The sequence below is a fragment of the Pteronotus mesoamericanus genome, unplaced genomic scaffold (genome assembly GCF_021234165.1).
Source record: "Pteronotus mesoamericanus isolate MK-2021 breed Mesoamerican mustached bat unplaced genomic scaffold, CSHL_Meso_final contig_177, whole genome shotgun sequence".
In the NCBI taxonomy this organism is placed as follows: Eukaryota; Metazoa; Chordata; class Mammalia; order Chiroptera; family Mormoopidae; genus Pteronotus; species Pteronotus mesoamericanus.
The window spans coordinates 5,520,456-5,542,747 of NW_026555073.1; the positions used below are offsets into that span (position 1 = coordinate 5,520,456).

At 37.8% G+C, this 22,292-nt stretch overlaps 1 protein-coding gene across 1 annotated transcript; it reads left to right on the forward strand.

Moving 5' to 3' along the window:
• The first annotated feature begins 443 nt into the window (after positions 1-443).
• Positions 444-17,011, forward strand: LOC129065339 (charged multivesicular body protein 1B2). The gene is made up of 8 exons (XM_054566604.1): positions 444-591; positions 7,233-7,330; positions 8,462-8,608; positions 8,958-9,026; positions 9,108-9,215; positions 12,943-12,986; positions 15,894-15,966; positions 16,386-17,011. The coding sequence occupies exons 1-8, from the start codon at positions 576-578 to the stop codon at positions 16,428-16,430; spliced, it is 600 nt and encodes a 199-aa protein (XP_054422579.1). The 5' UTR covers positions 444-575; the 3' UTR covers positions 16,431-17,011.
• The last annotated feature ends 5,281 nt before the right edge of the window (positions 17,012-22,292 follow it).

Sequence of the window (22,292 nt, forward strand, 5' to 3'; positions counted from 1 at the left end):
CAACTTCAACTGAATTAACATCACAATGCAAAACTGTCGACCCCGATTACCTCTAGGTCCTTATTTCATAGAGTTACAACTGTTTCTCGAAAAAGTACTTAAAAAGCCCTATACCTTTTTCCTTCATCCGTAAGATTTAAGCTCTGAGAACATAAATGAGGGGCCAGAGATTGTATGAGATCTGAGGGAAGCGGTGGGGCGGAGGATTAAGAAAAGTTCGGTACTAGATTAGAGGGGGGCGGGGGGTGGAACCGTTAAACTCTTGGTTAGTCTAATGTACATGAGGGGGCGGGGCGTAACCTCGCTCGGGAATCCTCCCGCCCCCCTGCGACAGAGACCGCAGCCCACCCCAGCCGTCTCTGCGGGCTGCGGCCATTTTGGCGTCGCCCCAGCCCCGCCCCTGGGGCGCAGACAGCTCCGCCCCCCACCGGCCCGGCGTAGAAACAGGAAGTGGGATCGCAAATCTAGGTGCCAGGCCACCCGCAGGTCGGGACGAGGACGGAACTCTGAGCGCTCTCGCATCACGCCCTTGCCGCTGCCCTGCGTTGTTGCCTCCCGAGAAAAGTCGTAAGACCATGTCGAATATGGAGAGTATCCTTTCCCATTGGAAAAACTGCTGCCAGGGCTTCGGGAAGGGGGTGGGGAAGGGCAGGGGTTGGGGCCCTGGGAGCAACTCGGTCGGGGTGGAGGGGCGAGGGCACTGACGCCTCTTGGTAAGCGCTGGCACCTTGTTTTGTTTGTTATTGTTTTCTGATCGCCGCCGCCATCCTAGAATCTGGACTTGTCACTGCTTTGGTAAGAGTCAGAGTCGCGGGACTAGTTTGCGGAGATTCTTGAGCGTGGATCCTCCCTCGTAGAGGGCTACTATCATCTGTCCTTTAAGCGAATTTATCCACTTCTTAGAAATATATCCGGGGGAATGGTGCAAAAACAGAGGCGGCAGGACTTTGCCCAGATGTTTGGCGCGGAGGTGTAGGTTTTGGATGCAGTAGTTCTGTTGAACTTCTCCCTTTTTCTGAATGGAGGTGACTGGTAATTGGGTAAAGTGCTTAATATCGGCCCTCCAAAGTAAGTTGAATGCTTGTGTTAATATTGTCATTGGTTTTAGCACATGAAAAAAGTCATATAGTTACCTACGCCTATAAAAATTTATCAGTTGCACCTGTGTTCCCACTGAAGCAGTGAAACGTGGTTAGGAACCAAGCTGTGTGAAACCCTGAATTCAAGAAGGATGAAAATAGCTTTTCTCAACTGAAATACCATCACAGGTTTTCCACGTCGCTAATTCCTCCTTCTTCCAGGACTTGGCATTATAGGAAGTAGAGTAACTTGGTATCTTGCCATTGAATGAAACTTGGCAAAATGACAAAGTGTGAGTAATAGTGTTCGTTTGACAGCTCATTTTAAAGCTCTTTGCCTTCATTAGTTTGTAAGTCTGAAATGGAGAAAGACTTTTGGCGAGAGGACTAAATTATATAAGGGATACTGGAAATATTGATAACACATAAACCAAGAATAAAATGTGAGGTGTAAAAATAGCTCGTTTTATTAACAGAATAGAGGACTAAAAGGCCCAGTTATGACTGCAGTTTCAAGGGTGTAATTTATGAACGTATAGCCGCGTTAGATCATTTTTTAAAGGCAGCATCATAAAGGAACGGCCACTAGATTGACTCCGAGTATCAATTTTTTTTGTTGTTTTGTGGCATTTTGTTCTTGTTTCTTTCTTTATTTTTTAACCTCTATTGTATTTTTTCCATTACCATTTAACCCCTTTATTACCCCTCCCCCCATCACCACACCGTCGTCCGTGTCCTTTTTCCTTTTTGCTCAATCCCTCCACCCCCTAGGCTTGACGTCTTAGGAAACACGAGTTAGAGTGAGTCATATCATATAGCCTCTGCGGGCAAAGTTTCCTCATCTGTGAACATACTAACTGATCTGCCAACCTTCTAAAGCTGTTATGAAGACAAAATGAAAAGGAAGGGCATCCTAAATCATAGAGTTTTGAACATACTGTTAAGAATGAAGAAATAAAGTACTAATTGCTATCTTTCTCCCCCAAACTTTTTGAATGATTTGAAGTCATAGCTCTAAAATTTACCTTTTCTACTCTAATAATGCAAATTAATTTTTCTCTACCTAAGTGTACCCTATGTGATTTCTAATAACAAGATGCTTGGTTACTAATTTTCTTTTGCTGAAAATTATGCATGCCTGACTATAATTAAAATTAATAGTACTGTTATTAATAGTTTAATATCTTAAAAATGAACTATTAACTACCCTTCAGTCTGTCAAAAGAAGTGAGGAGGTTTAACTTGACACATACCATCTGTCAATGATTACTTCTCTTGGTTTCATTTTGTAGATTCCAGACTTTTTCCTTAGAATATAGAGGAGGAAAATGACATACTGACTCAGGCTTGTCTTCTTTAAACTTGTATGCATTTATTTGATGCCTATGTATATTGTAAAAATCTCATTGTTACCATATATAAGAAAATTAAATGTGCTAACAATTGAATTAGTGTGGTAATTGTGACTTCTGTGTTTGGACAGGTAAAACACCGAGTTTATCTTGGTGGATTAGATCAAATCTCACTTTAAAGAACTCTATGGACTGACCAAATTTATTTGTTGTAACATGTTCATGTAGGTGTTTTACAAGCATAGAATCAATAGCAATATGTGAGTATTAATACAATGTGTTTCAGGAGTAGTGTTTGATTAACTGTAAGAATTAAACAATTGAAGAGGAATAATTAAGGGATAATTTCCTACTCCTCTGCTCCATGCCCTGCTTTTTGCTTCTCTATGTTTTTACCTCTCTTCTGGCATTTTGTGGTTTCATTGGATCAAACGTGCTTTGTTTCCAGGAAATTTTCCACATTATCTTTCTAATCTACTCCACCATCTGCAACAAACTAGAAATCTGAGAGCACCAGTTCCTACCAATTCCTACTCTGTCTCTTTTCCTCACGTCTTCCATTTTAGCCTTTTTTTTCACTTCTGTAATCATGTGTACTTATCACTTACATAGAGTTCCTTGAGGGTGGGATCCTTACTTAGTCTTTGAATCCTCATTTCCTTGCACAGCACGTGGTCATTGGCGGACACAAAGTGGGTAAAGACCTTCTGTTAAGAATTAATTAACATATATTGAGCCTCTTCTATGAGCTGAGCAATGTACCCAGGCTGTTGATACAGAGGGTTGTAAGGTTCATTTCCAACTCTGAGCAACTTCTGATATACCTGAGCCACAACACTCTTGGGAGGGGATAAATAGCAATGTAATGTAGCACATACTGACTTAGATGAATAATATAACAGTGATTCTTGATCCCATCTGTGGATTTACTAAACTCCTTGAAGCTGTATGCAAAATTTTGTCTTAGTATGTGCCTTTTTCCTGGGGAAAATACCTATAGCTGGCATCTTTTTCTCTGAGGGTTAGGGATTTTAACCCGGAAAAGGGTTGAGAAGTAGTGAGGTAGGTAATAGGTACTGCATATGTTCTGAGAGTATAGAAAGGGGTGTGAACTGGACTGGTATCATTGTGTCCTTTTGTAGTCTCCCAGACAGATGAGACCAACTGTGTTTTAGGCAAAGATTGCTAGCTACCTTAAGAATGTTTCCAGCCCCCGCTGGTGTGGCTCAGTGGATTGAGCACCAGCTTGCAAACCAAAGGGTCGCAGGTTCGATTCCCAGAATAGGGCACATGCCTGGGTTGCGGGCCAGGTCCCCAACAGGGGGTGCACGAAATGCAACCACACATGGATGTTTCTCTCCCTCTCTAAAAATAAACAGATAAAATATTAAAAAAGAACGTCTGTTCACCATTATGAATGGCTTTCTATCCTAAAGCAGAACTAGTTACATATCAAAGTCTCTGAGGCTTTGCTAATATTCACAAGTGTATTGTGATTTTTTTGACCAAGATATTAATAGCATTTTATATTTTACCTGAAAGTAGTTATATAATTTATGGCCTGGCTGGCTAGTAGAATGCTGTATCTTACAAAAATAAGGGTTACTTATGGTTCATCATTTAATGCCATTCGAGTACCAATTCTGCAATTCCTCCTTAATTATCCATCTCTAGGCTTCAGATTTCACATCCGTAAAATGAGGAAAGTTAAGTGACTTCTAGGGTTCCTTTCAATTCTGATGATCTCCCTGTGTTTCTGTGATCCCCAACTCTACCTTTCAGAAACTCATAGGAATGACCAAAATGCTGGTAGCTACAAAAGGGGAAAGTTGGATGCCTAAAAGCACTTCTCATCAAATGTGTGAGGGAGGACCCCAAATCCCCCCCCCAAGTTATTTATAAAAAGTTGTGTATTCTTACGTGTTTAAACCACAGTCACCTTCACAATACTCTCCATTTGATGCAATACACCTATCAAGATGTTTTTTCCACTGCTCAAAACAATTTTTGAATGCATTGATTTTGATGCCTTTTAGCGCTTCTGCCTTTTTTGTTTGTTTGTTTGTTTGTTTCACCTCTACCACATCGGGAAAACATTTTGCCTTCAGGACTTTTTTCATTGGGGGAAACATAGCACAACAGAAATGTCACTGGGAGGGAGATCAGGTGAATAAGGGAGGGTGAGGCACGGGCTGGGGCCGGGATGCTGTTTTTGGTCAAAAGCTGCTGAACACACTGCTGCAGGGTGTGGGCAGTTGCGCTCATAAATCACTCATCATGAAATGGGCAACCTTGTTGAAAGAGCCTTCACAAAAATACCCTGAATCTGAATGTAACCTCCCACCACAACGCCAGCTGCTACACTGGGACAGATGGGTTCCTAGAACACTCACCCAGTGGGGGAGCTTGTACTACAAGGGGCCTGCCCTGCAGGAGGTAATTCCAGGTTGGGGGGGAGTCCTCCCTCATCTACATAAACAATCTGTGGTGTAGGTACCACTGCTTTATTCTGGGCAGGCAGGTCCTAGTGGAACATTTTTATTTCCTTCCTCTTACCTCCTCTTTTTTTTTCATCCCCTACTTCCCTGTCCTGAAAGGATTGCATAATCTTACGTTTGGTACGTGAAATCCAAGCATTTTCTGCCTTATTGTGACCTTTTCACTTGGTGTCGCCTCACCGATTTCAGGGAGGTGGGCAGGACCTGAGATTTCTACTGTGAATTTCGTCTAGTAAACAATTATTTTTTGGAGGAAGCAGGTGGACATCTTAAAGCAAGGCCTCCTTCTATAAACCTAATGAATATGTTGAACCCTAATGATTCTCATTTATTTAAATTTTAGAGCAATAATATATTAAGACATAGCTGTTTTCCATACTTTACCCCTCAGTGGTGTGATTGCAAATGAATGAAACCGCATAGAATGTTTCTTTTTAATTTAATCTTTATTGTATTTTTCCCATTACCATTTAGTCTCCTTATACACATAGAATGTTTTAAAGAAACAATGGGGCTCTTTATTCCCTTACTTACCACACTGCCCAATTAAGATAGATGACTTAACAAAGTCATGAGGTGGTAATGATGATTTATTGAACACCTACTATGTGCCAGACTTTGTGCTGAGGATTTTGTATATATTATTTCAATCTCTGAACACTGTAAGACAGGTGGTAGTACCCTCATTTTGTAGAAGAGGAAATTAAAGCAAAGAAAGGCACAGAGCTTGTGAGCATACAGTAGCAGGGGTCCCCAGCCTCTTGACGTCCTTGGGCTACACATTAAATACATTGTAACACGTAATCGTTTCTGACTGTATGCAACTATTGTATAACTTCAAATAGGAACTGGTAAAAATCCACCTGCCCTTAATGTACATGTGGCCTCCTGTTAGTATTTCTTTAATTGGAAAGGACTTGGCTATGGAGAGGGAGGGAGAGAAGGAAAAGGGGTCGGAGGGCATGAGAATGAACGTATACACACATGCATTTTCTACTTTCATGGAACTCAATTGTTACTCTGAATTTATTACTACAAGTGTAATAATAGGGCTGTAGTTTTTGGAACTGCTAGTAATTATGATATAATCAGTATTCTCATGCTTTATTTCACTAATTATTGTTGCAGTGTATGAAGGTATGAAGGACTTTACTTTTTCCCCCCAAGATTTTATTTATTTACTTTTAAAGAGAGGGGAAGGGAAGGAGAAAGAGAGGGAGAGAAACATCCATGCGTGGTTGCATCTTGCACGCGCCCTCCTGGGGACCTGGCCCACCACCCAGGCCTGTGCCCTGACTGGGAATCGAACCAGCAACCCTTTAGTTTGCAGGCCAGTGCTCAATCTGCTAAGCCACACCAGCCAGGGCCCATTGTTATTTTTCTTATTTAAACTTTTAATCTACCTTCATTTACCAAAGAACAATTTATGCACAATCGATGGACACAGACAACAATGTAGGGATTGGCTTCTGGCTGGGTGAGGGAGGGGAAGTGGAAAAAAAGTGGAAACAACTGTAACAGCTTAAAGAATAACAAAAAAGCATTTTAAAAATAAAGAGAAAATAAAAGTTTTAACCTTAAAATATTTAGAGACTGAACATTGCAAAAATAGTACAGAGTCATTCCCTTTACCAAGCTTCTATTGTTAACATCTTATAAAACCATAGTACAATTATCAAGAAGAGGAAATCAACATCACTATAGTATCATTAACTATACTAGTGCTCTTATTTGGATTTCACCACTTTCCCCTCTAATGTCCTTTTTCTGTTCCACATTCTAATGGGAGGTCCCACATTGCATTTCGCCAGCCTGTCTCCTTACTCTTCACTGCTCTGTGCCAGCTCTTCCATCTTTCGCTTTTCATGAACTTTAGAAGAGTACACTGGTCAGTTATGACATAGAATGTGTTCAGGATTGTCTGATGTTTCCTCTGAAGTAGATAGAGCTTTTGTTTTTGGCAACACCACCACAGAAGAGATACTGTACCCTTTGCGGTTCATTGCTTTACAAGGTACACGATGTGGAAATGTCTTACTGCTGATGTTATCGTAGGTAGAGTTTTGTCTTTCAGGTTTCTCTACTATAACGTAGCTATTTTTAATAAATATTTTCTTGCTGTTAATTTAATGAAGCTCTTAAATGTAGAATAGGTAAAATTTTTTTCTGTTTTCTCAAATACTTTGTGAATAGTTGCTTAAGTAGCAGAATCTTATATGATAAGTTTTATAAATTTAACAGCTTGTTTTCAGTAGTTAAATTGGGAAATGACTTTTTTGAATAGCCTTAACATATATTTCCAGAACACCTATTTAACTTGAAGTTTGCTGCCAAAGAGCTTAATAGGAATGCCAAGAAATGCGATAAAGAAGAAAAGGCTGAAAAGGCCAAGATTAAAAAGGTAAGCTATTTTTAATATTTGTATCTTCTTTTAAAGTCATGAGCACAATTAATCATGGAAGAGTAGATGTTTCATGTTATTTTACATAAAAGGCCTACTGGCTCTAGCATTCTACGCCAAATATATATTTAAATAAATTATTATCTGTCATAGTTAATAACAGCTTCTCTTTGTTTATTACTAGTTCCTAGCATTAAAGGATTTTAACCGATGCACATTCTTAAATTTCTGTCACTTCTATACCTTCTCCATTTTGCTCTTTTTGGAAGTCCCATCTGATCTATTTAAGATTTTCTTTTAAATTAACTTTTAACTTTAGCCCTGGCTAAAGCTATGCTAGCAAGAAAGCATGGCTTTGGCCCTGGCCAGTGTGGCTCAGTGGATTGAGAGCTGGCCTGCGAACTAAAGGGTTGCCGGTTCGATTCCCAGCCAGGGCACATGCCTGGGTTGTGGACCAGGTCCTCAGTAGGGGGTGCTTGAGAGGCAACCACACGTGGATGTTTCTTTCCCTCTCTTTCTTCCTCCCTTCCCATCTCTAAAAATAAATAAATAAAATCTAAAAAAAAAAAGAAAGCATGGGTTTGTGTTAGTTATATGTATTTCAATAATATATTTAAATAAAGACGTAATTAAAGTGAAAATGCTTGGCTCTATAAATATCTAAAGTCATTTTATGTACTCTCTGTAGTGTTTGTGCGAGCCATGAGGAAAGCCTTGGTTAGTGGCCCTTTCATACTACCAGCCTTTAAAAATGACAATGTAGTTATGTATCTGACTTAAAAAAGGTATGTTTTTAAAATTAGGTGAGAAAACAATATGCTTTATGTATTTACTTTGTAATAAATTTAAATGGTAATAAATAGGTTTATGTACCTGGAATACTATACGCTAAAATAAATATTAACATGGTAATGGCTCAGCGATGGGGTTATGAGCAATTTTAAAAATAAAGTATACATTCTCATTTTATATCCTTCAAAACTGATTGTAAAAGCTCTTAAATATTATTAAAAATAAGCTACTTTGGGGTAGTTTTCCTCCTTTTAAAATATCTTTTGTTCCATTCTTTCACCAATACTTACTTTTGCTCTTTGTCTTCACCGCTCTTTACTTTTATTCTGTTTAAAACAGGCCATTCAGAAAGGCAATACAGAAGTCGCAAGAATACACGCTGAAAATGCAATCCGCCAGAAGAACCAAGCAATTAACTTCTTGAGAATGAGCGCTAGGGTGGATGCTGTGGCAGCTAGAGTTCAAAGCGCAGTTACAATGGGCAAGGTAAGGCTTAATATCTATAAGGGAACTCTTGATTTAAGTTTCAGGAGAGTATGAGGACTTGTCAGAAATCTAAATCCACTGCAAGGTGCTGTAGGGTGCTAGCAAAGGCCTTTATGGGCAAGAGAGACATAGTCAAAGTACCTAGCAAGGACTTTGGCAGTGGCTTTTAAACCAAGGCCTATGAGTTGTTTTCCAATGAAGAGTAAAAGACCAGCGATACATACTGGTAAGGAAAGGGTAGACAAATTTTCTAAGTTGATCTGTAAGTAAAACTCATGTATTTAAGAGGCTACCTAGATGTTGAGATGACTTATATCGTGCTCAGTCTTGTTTTTTATACTCCCAACAGGTAACCAAGTCCATGGCAGGTGTGGTTAAGTCTATGGATGCCACATTGAGGAGTATGAACCTTGAAAAGGTAAAAAAAAAATTTTTATTTGATGTTCATATATCATCTTTTCAGTGTAAGTTTTTCTCATGGCCATATTTCTTTTTACAGATCTCTGCCCTGATGGATAAATTTGAGCACCAGTTTGAAACACTGGACGTTCAGACACAGCAAATGGAAGACACAATGAGTAGCACTACAACCCTAACAACACCACAAGTAAGAAGAGTTTCTTTACTTAGAATAACTTTTTAAAATCACCCAACTTCAAGATATAATGGCTTTTTGGACCCAAATCATCTCTAGGATGTGAAGTAAACGTGGTGCATCCCCCAAATGCAAGTAGGAAGTTATGCCCTGCCCCTGGGTTCCTGAGGACATGTTGGAAGATGCCATATTCCCTATTTTACTTTGAAGTTCTAAGAATTATACTAGATCCCATGTCTAGAGAGTTTGGGACTTGGTTCTACCAAGTGTTCCCTACTGATGAAGGCATTGCACCAGAGGCTCACTGAGGCCAGTGCGTGTTAGAGATGGTCCGAATCCTCGGCTGATTTCATCTCATTGCAAATACCGTTCTTCCTCCCTATTCTTTAGGTTGTGTAATTTATGCACAAGTCCCAGGTGAACAAGTAGTAAATTAAAAGGTCAATTATTTTCCAGAAAAGTAGGATGTTTTCTAAGCCTGCAACTTAGAGATGTGCTGCAGAGAAAATTAAAATTTGAAAATAGTTTGAATGTGGCACAGTCCAGAAACAAAGTTTTGTGAAATTTCAATATTCACACAGAGGAGCTCTCTCATTGTCACTCTTCTCCTTGGTCCCAGGACCTATCACAGGGTTAATCACGTGACAAAGAACTTGTTGCTACTCCTTTCGTTGTTCATAGGGAGAAAATGCAATTTACTGAACAGGTTATGAGGAAATTAGCAGCTGTCCATATTTTAATGCAGATGACTCTTTTCACAAAAAGATAAATAATAAGAAGTTTAGACTTAGATTTTAGAGTAAAGAAAGAAAGCATTCATGTGATTATCTTAGAGCAAACATACACAGGGTCCGGCAGAAGTAACGCCTGCTTGAGTGGGGTTGGTAGAGTAATAATATGGGTGTAATAATTTATAGTTTTCATTTGAACATTTCACCTACAATACCCTATAGTGTGCTTGAGGGTGCTATTGTCATGTTACAGAATGACATGCTTATGATTTTGTAATAAAAGATTTTGTAGCAGAACAGGGACATTATTTGTCCCGGACCCTGTATATGTAGCCATTACTTGTATACCTTCTCTAGAGCCTTGATCTGCAAAATGTGGTCAGGAATCCGGAACGTCTGTATCATCCAGAAGCTCATAAGGAATGCAGGAATTCTGACCCCATCCACAGCCTTATTGAGTCAGAACTATTTTAATAAGATTCCCAGGTGATTTTTATGTGCTGAGTCTGAAAAGCGCTCAGCACATAACTCCACGTTGCATAAGAAGCAGAAACACATTGTGGAGTTTCTGCTTCTTATTCGAGCTCCGTGGGTGATCCCCAGGTAATCAGTAAAATTTAGGAAACACAAGTGAATTGGAAAAATGACTTGAAGTAAGTACTAATCTAGCGGTAGAGTGGATTTCTAATCACCACCTAACCACTAATTAACTTCGGGACCTTAAGATAATTATTACCCTGGGCCTAAGTGTATTTAGCTGTAAAATGCAGGGGTTGGATCCCATGACGTGTGTATGCCTTTTAGCTCTGAAAAATCTTGAAGTTCATTCACACCTTGAACACGTTTGCCGAACGCCTTCTGTTCAGGTATTTGTGCTAGGTGCTGGGGAAAGGTAAATATATACAAAACATTTTTCATACAAAGTCAACCAAAACTTTCAACAGAAATGGTGAGGGATCTGGTTGAACACACTTGGTTGTCCCAATTTTCATACCCTCCTAATGAGCAGTTAGAATTTAAATGGGCATATTCACTACGGAAAATCAATTTGGTAATATCTATAGTCTGTTTGGAACAGGGCAGCCAGAGTGATCCTCTTAAACATGTCAGATCTTGCCAGTTTTCCGCTCAAAATCCTCTAGTGACTTCTCATCTCTCTCAGAATAAAAGCCAAATTCTTTACAATGGCCTGCAATGCCCTGGGCTTGCATGGGTGTCCACCCTTTCAGCCTCTCTGGACCACAGTGGAAAAAAGAGTTGTCGGGGGCCACACATTAAATACAGAAACAGTAATGAAAATGGTTAACAAAAAAAAATAAGGATTTTCAGTAAATTTATGATTTTTTGTTGGGCCATGGCCTGGATACCCCAACAGGGACCAGCCTCCCCATGTGTGTCTGACCTTACCTGCTGTTACTGCTTAGCACTCCCCTCAGGCGTTGGTCTCCTTGGGAATCCTCAAACACACCAAATACACTTCTGCCTCAAAGCTATTCCTCTTGTGATTCCTTTTGCCTGAATGTTCCTCTTCCATCCAGCAGGTACCCTCATTGCCTCCTCCCCACCTCCTTCAGTTCTCTGTTCAAATGTCATGCTTTCAGTGAGATCTTCCAGATCATCCGCCCTAGAAGTACTTCAGCAGCACATGCACTGTTCCCTGGACTCCCTACATTTTGCTTTAATGTTCTTCATAGTGCTTATCACTTTCTAATATGCCATATAATTTTAAAATTTTTATTTGTCCCCCCTTCACAAGCACACACTAGAATGTAACCTGAAAGAAGGCAGGAATTGTTTTCATTTTTGTTCATTGATACATTCCTAGCACTTAAAATGATATCTGGCATAAGGTGCGTTCTCCCTGAATATCTGTTGAATAAATCAGAGTATATGAAAACACATGTAACTTACAATCTAGTACTTCTACTTCCAAATTTGTATACAAAGAAACTCCTATGTGTGTACAAAGATACTTATAGATGAGAACATTCATCACACCATTGTCTATAATCAGGACAACTTAGGGGGTAAGTTTAAATGTCTAGAAATAAAGGGATAAATAAAATTGAGAGTATTTCTGCACTGTATGGGACAGGGGTGCACATGAATGAACTAAATCTCAACATAATTGGATCTTACAAGGTTGAATAAGAAGAGGAAGTTGCATAATAGTATGCATAGTATGCTACTATTAAGTAAGTTTTAAAAACACAAATAATGCTATTTTAGATATGAAGACAAAAGTGTAAATACACGTAAGTATTTAATGTACTTTTTCGGAACTTTTCGTACATTTTTGGAAATATTTATTTTTTTGAAAAAAAAAGTATTTTTAGAAATATTTTAAAAGTGAATGCAAGAAAACAAAACTAAGGCCCAACAGCAAGAATAGGGAGTTGCTTCATATCATACACCTTGTTAATGGTAGAGCTGGGACTATATCTTAGAGCTCTCACCAGTATATCCAAAATATTTTTTAACAACTAAGTTAAAACCAAGATTGTTTTGATTAATCAGATTCTATTTCCTGAGAACTCTTGTACTATAGTAAATAAATATCTCAGTGTACTTCTAAATTTTATTCATCTCTCAATATTTTTAAAGTGTAATTCTTAATATCAAATTTGTATTAACCAGCAGAACAATTCTGATTAATATAAAATTCAAATCTATTACACTGTAAATACAAGCAAAGTGGGTTAGGAAAGAGCTTTATAAATTGGTTCACTTTGTAATAGAGAGCTACCTTACACAGATTTCAAATTATATGTGAATATCACTGCTAATATGTTTAACATAACCTCATAGCTTAAGGATTTTATTTAGCATCATTCAGAAATAAGTCTTTTTGAAATAATTCGGCTCCCTCTGGTGGTAAAAGTATTTTTTTAAAAAGTTTTCTTTTAAAAGTTGTAGACCATATCGCCTCTTTTAAAGCAATATCACAAACAGAAACCACCCCAAAAGCAATTGTCATTAACATACAAATTCTCATATTCTTATTCTAGAACCAAGTGGATATGCTGCTTCAGGAAATGGCAGATGAAGCTGGGTAAGAAGTTACTCAGTGTTTTTAGATAATCTTGATTTAATATCTGGAGGTCCTAAAATCATGTAACGTGGATAAAGATATTTTTCTTTACTACCAATGGTCACAGTTAGGTTTTTGACCCTAGAAGTTAGTGTTGGAAAGGGCATTTGAAATATCATCCAGCTCTTTGCTGAGGTTATAAAATGTGACTTTGCTCAGATTGTTCTAGGATTTTCTTAAAAATCTCTGGAGAAACATTTATTTAGTGTGTGATAAGACATGCAGGAAGGTAATTGAGAGAGGTATAAGTATTTAAACATTTTCTTAATACCATATATATATAGATTTCCCTCCCTCTCCCTCTCTCTCTCTCTCTCTCTCTCTCTCTCTCTCTCTCTCTCTCTCTCTGAAATATAGCATGTAGCAAATGTTTAGATTTTTTTTGGACTTTTATTTATTTCTTTTTAGAGAGAGGGGAAGGGAGGAAGAAAGAGAGGGAGAGACACATCCATGTGTGGTTGCCTCTCGAGTGTCCCCGCACTGGGTACCTGGCTCACAACCGAGGCACGTGCTCTGACCAGGAATCAAATGACAACCTTTCAGTTTTCAGGAAGATGCCCAACCCACTGAACCACACCATTCAGGGGGAGATTCTTTCTTTCTTTTTCTGGATTCTTTTTACAAAAAAAATATCTTTGTAAAGAATTCTGCTGTGATCAGGCCACTAAGCTTTAAGCCCAGTTTGAGTCCTGCAGACTGAGTGATATGTGCAAAATGTCCAAGGGTTTTAAAAGATGGTAACGTTGCATTATTGAAGATGGTCACGTATATATTTTTCAATAAATAATTGACCCCCTTGGTGGTACTGCTATTAGAAATAGGGTGTATGTCAATGGGCTGTTTATTTCAGACCCTTCATGTTTGAAGGGGATGAGTTGACTATGATCACAGAGCTATGATGTTATATCAGTATTCTCTAGTATATTATTTAGTTCAAGAGACCATTGTACATAAACAATCAATAAATTTTTAAAAAGTAAAGATGAAAACTAGGTAATACCAAAGTTTTAAGCTTGATCCTGAAAGATGAAGTAATAGGTTGGAATAGGGTTTATGTACGCTATCCTTTTCTCTGGAAGGAAAAGAATCGAAGATACCTAGAAAATAGGGTTGATGAATATTATTCTATCGTTAAGCTAATTCCTGATTAGAATGAGCAGCTATCAGCTGTTTAGATAACTAATGTGTCAATAGTGAATTAAAACCAGGTGAATAAATCCAGTTTGAAATATTTGCGAAGAGGGCTAGCGGTTAGGCTGTACACTGTTTTTCCTTGTTAGTATCCTGATGTAGCCCACATACCAACAGGGAAGATAACCAAGAAAGGTAATTTTTATTAAGTAGTTAAAAGACCAAGGCATTGTGTATCAGAAGACTCCATCTCAGTAATATGAGGCTAAGGACTTGTTTCCGTTCCCACTGAAGACTAAATAAGAAGATTGGGCTTGAAAGTACAGCAAAGGGGGTCTTGTAAAATGAATATTGCCACGTTACAGCCTCGGTGACCCTCAGTGGAAATCAAGTTCAGTAGATAACTTTTTGAGAAGATTTCATTTCTTTGTTTGTTTGTTTTTTAGAGAGACGGGAAGGCGGGGAGAAAGAGAGGGAGAGAAACATCCACGTGTGGTTGCCTCTTGCGCGCCCCTTACTGGGGACCTGGTGCGCAACCCAGGCGTGTGCCCTGACTGGGAATTGAACCAGTGACCCTTTGGTTCGCAGGCTGGCTCTCAGTCCGCTGAGCCGCACCAGCCAGGGCTTTTATTTATTTCTTTATTTATAGACACAGAGAGGAAGAGAGTGAGAGAGAGAGGGAGAACTTTTTCAGAATATTTATAGCAGGTTTTGACAACTTCAGCACTGCTATGTAATCCTGGGGGCTGTGCTATGCATTGTAAGATGTTCAGCAGTGTCTCTGTCCTCTACCCATAAGATACCAGTAGCAGCCCCACCCCACTGTGACAGTCAAAACTCCATCCAGGCATTGCCAAGTGTCCTGAGGGTGGGGGATGGTCAGGGGCCATCAGTCAAGGGAAATTAGTTATATCAATAATGGATGACGACCAGAGCAGTGGAAACAGGTAGAATCACTGATGTAGAGATCCTGATGCCCATCCTGAAAGGTGTTTCTGTCCAATTTCTGTTTGAGTTTGTGATTCCCTCAACGAAATTTTAGTATAGCATATCTTTACCTTTTCTGTAACAATCTACCTATAGACTCTCTTAATGACTATTAAAGATACTGTATTCTCTGTAGTGTTTTCAAAGTGACGTTGACATATACTGGTCTAGATACAGGCAGAAAGGTGAGTTTATATCCTAGAGGAGTAGGACAATGTAGATGATGAAAATCACAGGCCCCGGAGGCAGTCAATCCTGGGTTCACATCCTTTTTATCACTAGAGTGGATCTTGGGCAAGTGAACTTAATTCTTCTAAACTTCAGTAGTATGGGTGGATGCAAGTAATAATTCCTGCTAAGAGTAGCTTAGGAGCTAGGCACATTGAACTTGAAGTAGCTCAAATGTTCGGTATGGATCCTGAGGCTACATTTATCTAACCTGTTCTATCTTTTCTCAGCATATTCATTTTCCTTTACACTACGAGTCATATAGTAACCGCCAATAAACTGAAGACATTGTATGATTTTTATTTTGGTCTTCTGTTCAGACGACCAGATCGTTTTCCTGTCTTCTGTTAGTTTTTCTGTTATTTGTAACATTTAACCAGTTTTATTTTTATTTAAATTAAGGTACAGTGCTAGGTGGAATATTCAAATTTGCAACAAGTTTATTTTATTGCTTTTATAATTGCATACGGAGGAAAGTACCTATATTAACATTTGTTTATGCTAATCATTTTAAAATTGTAGCCTTGATCTCAATATGGAGCTACCACAGGGTCAGACAGGATCTGTTGGCACCAGCGTTGCTTCCACGGAACAGGTAGATGGATTTTATCTTGATTACTATGAGCCTGATGTGTAAATTAAATATATATTGTATATATAGTCATGTATAAATACTGTCTATATACTGTTTTTCTTGTATAAAGAGTATCTTCTACTATAATACGACATCATCATAAATTGGTGAATTGTAATTAGTCTTTACTCCTCAATGATGGACATTTTCTCTTTGCACGTACATTTCATTTAGAGATTGAATTTGCTCCCTTTCAAAGCTACTGCTTTATTTAGTTCACCACTTATTTTGGAATGTTTAAAAAAGTAAATTCTTTATGTTGGTTTTTGTGTGAATTTTTGAGACAGTATTTTAAATCTTTTTAAATGTGAGCTCCTTAAAATATTAGTGATTTATATACATGTCCCAGCCTTCTGACTTTTCAAGTTTTCTTTCTTCAGGATGAACTATCACAGAGACTTGCTCGTCTGCGTGATCAAGTATAATTCAAAGAGCTGGTGCTTCTGTTCGCTTCACCTGCTTCTGAAATATTTTGTGTGTGTATGTAGATAAGTTGTACTCCAGTTACACTAAAAACACTACATGTTACAGAATGCTTGAACACTATTTATATAGAATGCCTTCTTTTGCCATGCTGTGCTTTCCAATGCTTTAAGAAACTCTAGAGAGCTCCCACCTTGAGAGAATTTACAGTTTGTATATTATGTTGAAAAGTGGGGAAAACTTTTTTTTTTTTTTTGGTAAATGACTTTGACTGTGCCGGCATTAGTTTGTTGTTTATGAAACATCTTCCTCGGTGGTCTCTGCCTGAGCGGCATGGCTGCTGCCGCGTGGGGGATGAGTTGGCACCGGGATCCCGCCAGCTACTCTCTCCGTTCTTTCCCCAAAGCCTCCTTCCCCGGTCTCTCCTCCGGCGTCTCTAGCCCACTCTGTCCCGCCTTTGCCGGAGACCAGGGCAGGGAAACGTGGAGCAGACTGAAGGTGACTGGAGGGGATGGGCAGGGGGGACGATGACGGAAGGATGGAGAAGGCACTGGACAGAGAGCATGTGTGAATGACCCGTGGACACGGACGGCGGGGTGGGAGTTGACTGTGGGAGAGGGGGGCGGGGTGGGATGGGTGGAGGGGGGCAAAGGCGGAAAATACAACTATAACAGAATAAACATGATTATAAAAAATTGAAAAAAAGAAAAAAAACTCTTCCTCAAAAATTGCATCAAAAATCTAGCAACAAAGTACTACAGAAGAAAGTATAGAATAAAGGTCTTGGTTTCTTTTAAATTCAAAGTTGTTTTAAGTCTGCATTCACATGTGATGCATAAAAATAACAGCAGGGAAAGCATGTTTAGTTAACATGCTTACATAGCCAAAAACACCTCATTTATGAGTGTCATACGATGGGCAGTTCTAGTTTTTTGTGTTTTATGTTTTGTGTTTTTGCTGTTCAAGCACAAACGTAATTGACTTTTATTTTGTATTCATCAGCTTTTATTTTTTTTTTTAATTAATTTATTTACTTTTTAAATACATTTGTCTCTGCCTTCCCCCCCCCCTTTCCCTTGCCCCCTCCCACCTTCCCTCTCATCAGCTTTTAAATTTAGATTATCATCATTGGGATTTTTACCCAGGAATTTAATGACTATAATTTGAATTCCTGAAATTAAAACAAAAATTCACTGATAACTTTTCAATATAACTGGAGAAAATCTACAACATTGAATTAAAGAAATCAAGGTTTGCTCAGTTTTTAAAGTTTTTCTCTGCTAAGTATCACTGTCGTTCACACTCAGAGAAAAATAACCTTTCATACTTTCAAATAAAATGGCAACACATTTTAAACAATTCTGCTATTTCTACTCCACTCCTAGTACACTGTATTTTAAAAGATTAATTTACATGGCTTTAATATCATTTACATTTTCCATAAGCTTGTTGACTGCTAAGATTTTGAGAATCTTAGCCTACATTTCTAAAGCAAGCAACAAGAAATAATAAAGAAAACAAAACTGAATCAACTCAAGTTACAGCTACCATAATGGTGAAATATGGTTGTCCTTTCATCTCAAGCAAAAAACTTTTTAATAACTGGAAGAAATGAAGTAGAAATAAATGTGAGAATAAAATGTTTTGCCTCGCCATGCAAATAACTTCCAGACCAGTGGAAGCTGGTGTACAGCGTAGGGGGCACAGGAAAGTTCTGAGATCCAATAAAGACTGGAGTCTGGAAGGTCAGAATCCTTTGACAAAAGCATTTGATGGCCAACTGTGCTACTTTCCATCTGCCCAGAAACATCGCTTTTCCCCACCGAAAATGAACAATGCCAGCAATTTTCTGCTGTAACAGTCTCAAATGTGGAGAAGTGACTGGGTTATATTTTAGCTAGTACACTACTAACCTACATTAAGTAGGTAAGGTGTTTTCCATTACTTACTGCATGATTGATCTATGAAACAATTTTAATATTTCATTAGTTCTGTTGAAGAGCAGAAAATCTTTGTTTAGAAAATCTTTCCATTGTTAAATCACGAAGGCATTCAAAGTGCAATTATGGAGACTTTTTTGCTAAGTATTCACCATTCATATATGTTTCCTATTGTAAATGAGAGTGTGCAGAAATGATTATTTCCACTGGTTAATAAAATGAGAACTTAGCCTTTTCCTAAGTTGCAGTTAAACCTACTTAACTTTCTTGGTACTTGACTATATGGTATGACCTCATTGTGGTAATTTTCCATTTTGTCTATAATTGATGCTTTGTCCCTTGTACTTAAAGGGTAAAGTTGTCTATATTGGAACATGCTGGGGAGGCATAGAAGAAATTATTACTGACTAAAATATCTATGGAACAATCTTATTTCCCATTGGTGGGAATTGTAGCTTTTATTCTTTTGAATTCAATAAAAAGTGTTAATTGTGAATATGGCTTACTTAAACCTAGAAATATAAATGGTTCTGATCTAAAATAACTGTTCATAGTTTTGTTTAACAGCCATATCAGATTTTTTAAAAAAAAATTGCTCTTTGATAGACACCAAATTTAATTTTTGGATTCATGTACTATCATAAATATAATAAAAATTTATACAATTTGTTCTTAGACCAAAAGCCCCACAGCCTGTGCACTCTTACCTTGATAGTATAAGTTGCATTTCTAGTTTGGTAAGTGATTTGATAATGTTACTTTTCAGCTATCTTGAAAGGTATACCTTTAGTTTTGGTGCCTTATCAATCTAATTTTCTCTAGGTTTTTTTCTAGGTATTTGGCTATACCATTTGATAGAACATATGAGGTCAAATGCTCTGAAATATTTTATTACACTTTTATCCTGTAGACAATGTGGCTATTATTTAAAGAGGTTTCAAAAGAGCCCCTCACAAAAATTATATCCCTGGTCCTATGCCTTGATGCCTAAAATGTTTTACCTTCCTGTGAACCAACATAGGTAAGCATTATGTGCTGAATTACTTATCTGGTTAACTTATTATCAATCATTGCTACAGACAGGAAATAGGAACAGGGGATAGAACAGGGAAATTTTAGGAGACGACTTTGCTTTATAGTTTACAAAGTTAAGGAATGGAACCTTTGGACAGACTATCTGAAGAGAATCTAAGGAAAATAAGAACATGATGGATAAGCTGCCAAAGACAAACTTAACCTAATTTTGTGTGGATTTACTGAAGTAAGTAGATAAATAACTCCAAGATAAAGTCTTAAGTTGGCTGTAGTGTAGATGGTAGAGGGAAAAGAAGCCCTGGATCCAATCTACAGTGACCGATCTGGGTATCTAGCCCTAGTTCTGATATTAACTTCTAAGTTGGATAATTCTCTTATTCCATTCTGGGCCTTGATTCCCTTTCTACAAATCTCAAAGTATAATAGGTTCTCACTTAAAGTCATCAATAATTTCTGCAACTTTAAGTGAAACAACATATAACAACCTCTTTTACTATGGACCAGCGATTTGCAATTGGTGTGCTGCAAGAATTTACAAGACACACAAGACCCGACTATTTAGTTGGGGCACTGGCCTCTTTCCCCTCAGATTGTTAAATAAGGTGACAACAGCCAACAATTAGCCATCCAGTGTGAATGAATCAAAATTATACTATTTGTCAGATTGGCAAAAATATGTATTTTGCTGTGCTGCAGAATTTTAGTAATTAGTTTATATGTTCCATGAGATGAAAAAGTTTGAAAATTGCTGCTAAAGCCTAAATGATATAAACAGGAGTTAAGTTCTTATGGCATTTCATCAATATTATTGGGTTGGCCAAAAAGTTTGTTTGATTTTTTTCCATACAATGGCTCTAGTAGTGCTTAGTTGTCTTTAATTTCATCCAAAATAATTTTGTTAGAATGTATTGTGACAGCTGTCATATTAGCATGCATTTAAAAAAAATTCATCCAAATTGGGGAATTTTTGTGCGGCCATGTTAATATTGAAGATGGAAGAATATATACAACATTTTTGACTTATTCTGCTTTGTTATTTCAAGAAAGGTAAAGATGCAACTGAAATGCAAAAAAAAAAAAAGATTTGTGCAGTATATGGGGAAGGTGCTGTGACTGCTTGAACATGTCAAAAGTGGTTTGTGAAGTTTCTTGGTACTATTGACATTTTGACCAAATAATTCTTTGCTGTGGGGCTGTCTTATACGTTGGAAGATGTTTAGCAGCACCCCTGGCCTCTGCCCACTAGAAGTCTATCGCAGGAGGTAGTTGACATACTCAAAATATCCAAATCAATAAAGTTATTGGTGAAAATGAAAAGTGTATCCTTTATTTTACAGAAAAAAAAAAAAACAACCACACAGGGACTTTTTGGACAACCCAATATAATGAAATGGTGTTGAACAAGATGACATTATTTGAGGACCTGCTGTATTGGTTTTGTAAATTGTACTGTGTTGCCGTAATATGGTACATTCCCTCCATTCTTCTGTGTTTCCTACCATTCCCCGCCCCCAACAAATTCCAAATGCTTGACTAAGGTCTATAGGCCTTAGAATCTTTTGTCTCAGGAGACCTAGGGAACATTCAGTTCACTCCAACTGCCTGCTTTACAGATGAGGAGACCAGATAAATTTAGATCAACTGTATTTGTTGAGCATCTATGTATGTGTTAGGGGTGGTTCTGGGTACTTTGATATACTATGATTTATTTACTCTTCAAAAGAATCTTGTGAGTTGGAGGATTATTGTGATCCCAATTTTTAGAGAAGAGGAAACAGATTGATCGTGTGAGTAAATTGCCAAGATTTAGACAGTTACTGAAAATCAGCGAGGGTTTTTATTACAAATGTGTCTCTTACTTCAAATCCAGTTCTCATGGCGCTGTACTAGACCTGGACTGTAACTGGAATTGCAAAACAAGTCTTGTTATACTTCATCCACGTTTTATCCCCACTATATAATTTTCTGATTTTATTGCTCAGACTGATGGTGAAAGATACTAACCAATTCTCGACTAGGAGTAGTTCATCTTGAGACAAACAGGTATTTAGCAAAGTGTTTCTAGACAAGGATTGGTCCTTTTTCCTGAGCCATCTGAGCTATAAGAAAAGCATGACTTTCTTCCAGTTTGGAAATTATATCTATTTTTCATAAGTTAACAAATATAATGGATTTGTTACAAGGTTGTATACATACTTAAGCTTTTTATTTCCACACTGAAACATATTTGCAAGCAAAAAGATAAATTGGTAAAAATCATTAGATAGAAATTGCAGAAATAAAATCTATCCAGCCAACTCTTTATATTCTTATAAAATACTACTTCCCTACTGTAGTGGCAGGTACAAAGTTTTTGAAAATGCATTACTACAAATAAGTGACTAATGTGCCTGTGGTACTTAAGTACATATTAACTACGGACTTATGAGTTATTTTGTCTGCAAGGTAGCTAAAAGCCTTTCCACCCTCACTAAGAAAAATGCAGTAGAACACTAAAGGAAAGTTTATGCCTAATAAAATAAATTATTTCTTCTGTCTTATGTTCTCAATGTTAGAAAAAGAAGGGGGAAAAAATCTTCATTTTATATGTCACTTGATCTTTATAATGAAATTGAGTCCCCTGTTCCAAATGAAAGGTCATAAAATGGACTGTTGAAATAAACCACCTCAGCTGATAGAATTAGATTCTTAAACGTGATCATGCCAGAATTGACATGTTTAGCTTTTGCTTTATAAAAATGACATAAAATTATTTGGAAGAAAAAGATTAAAGAGTTTGGAAAACAATGTTATCACACAGTTGATTTTATTGTCATTTCCATAAAGAGATTCGGGTGTTCAAGTAGCGTAATCATTAACAAGGCCTTCCTCTCTGGAATTTTGATCATT

What these genes read in the sequence shown, in the direction of transcription:
- LOC129065339 (XM_054566604.1), top strand. An exon ending in GGAGTATGAACCTTGAAAAG is followed by an intron (nt 9,027 to 9,107) that starts GTAAAAAAAAAA and finishes TTCTTTTTACAG; the next exon opens with ATCTCTGCCCTGATGGATAA. An exon ending in CAACCCTAACAACACCACAA is followed by an intron (nt 9,216 to 12,942) that starts GTAAGAAGAGTT and finishes TTCTTATTCTAG; the next exon opens with AACCAAGTGGATATGCTGCT.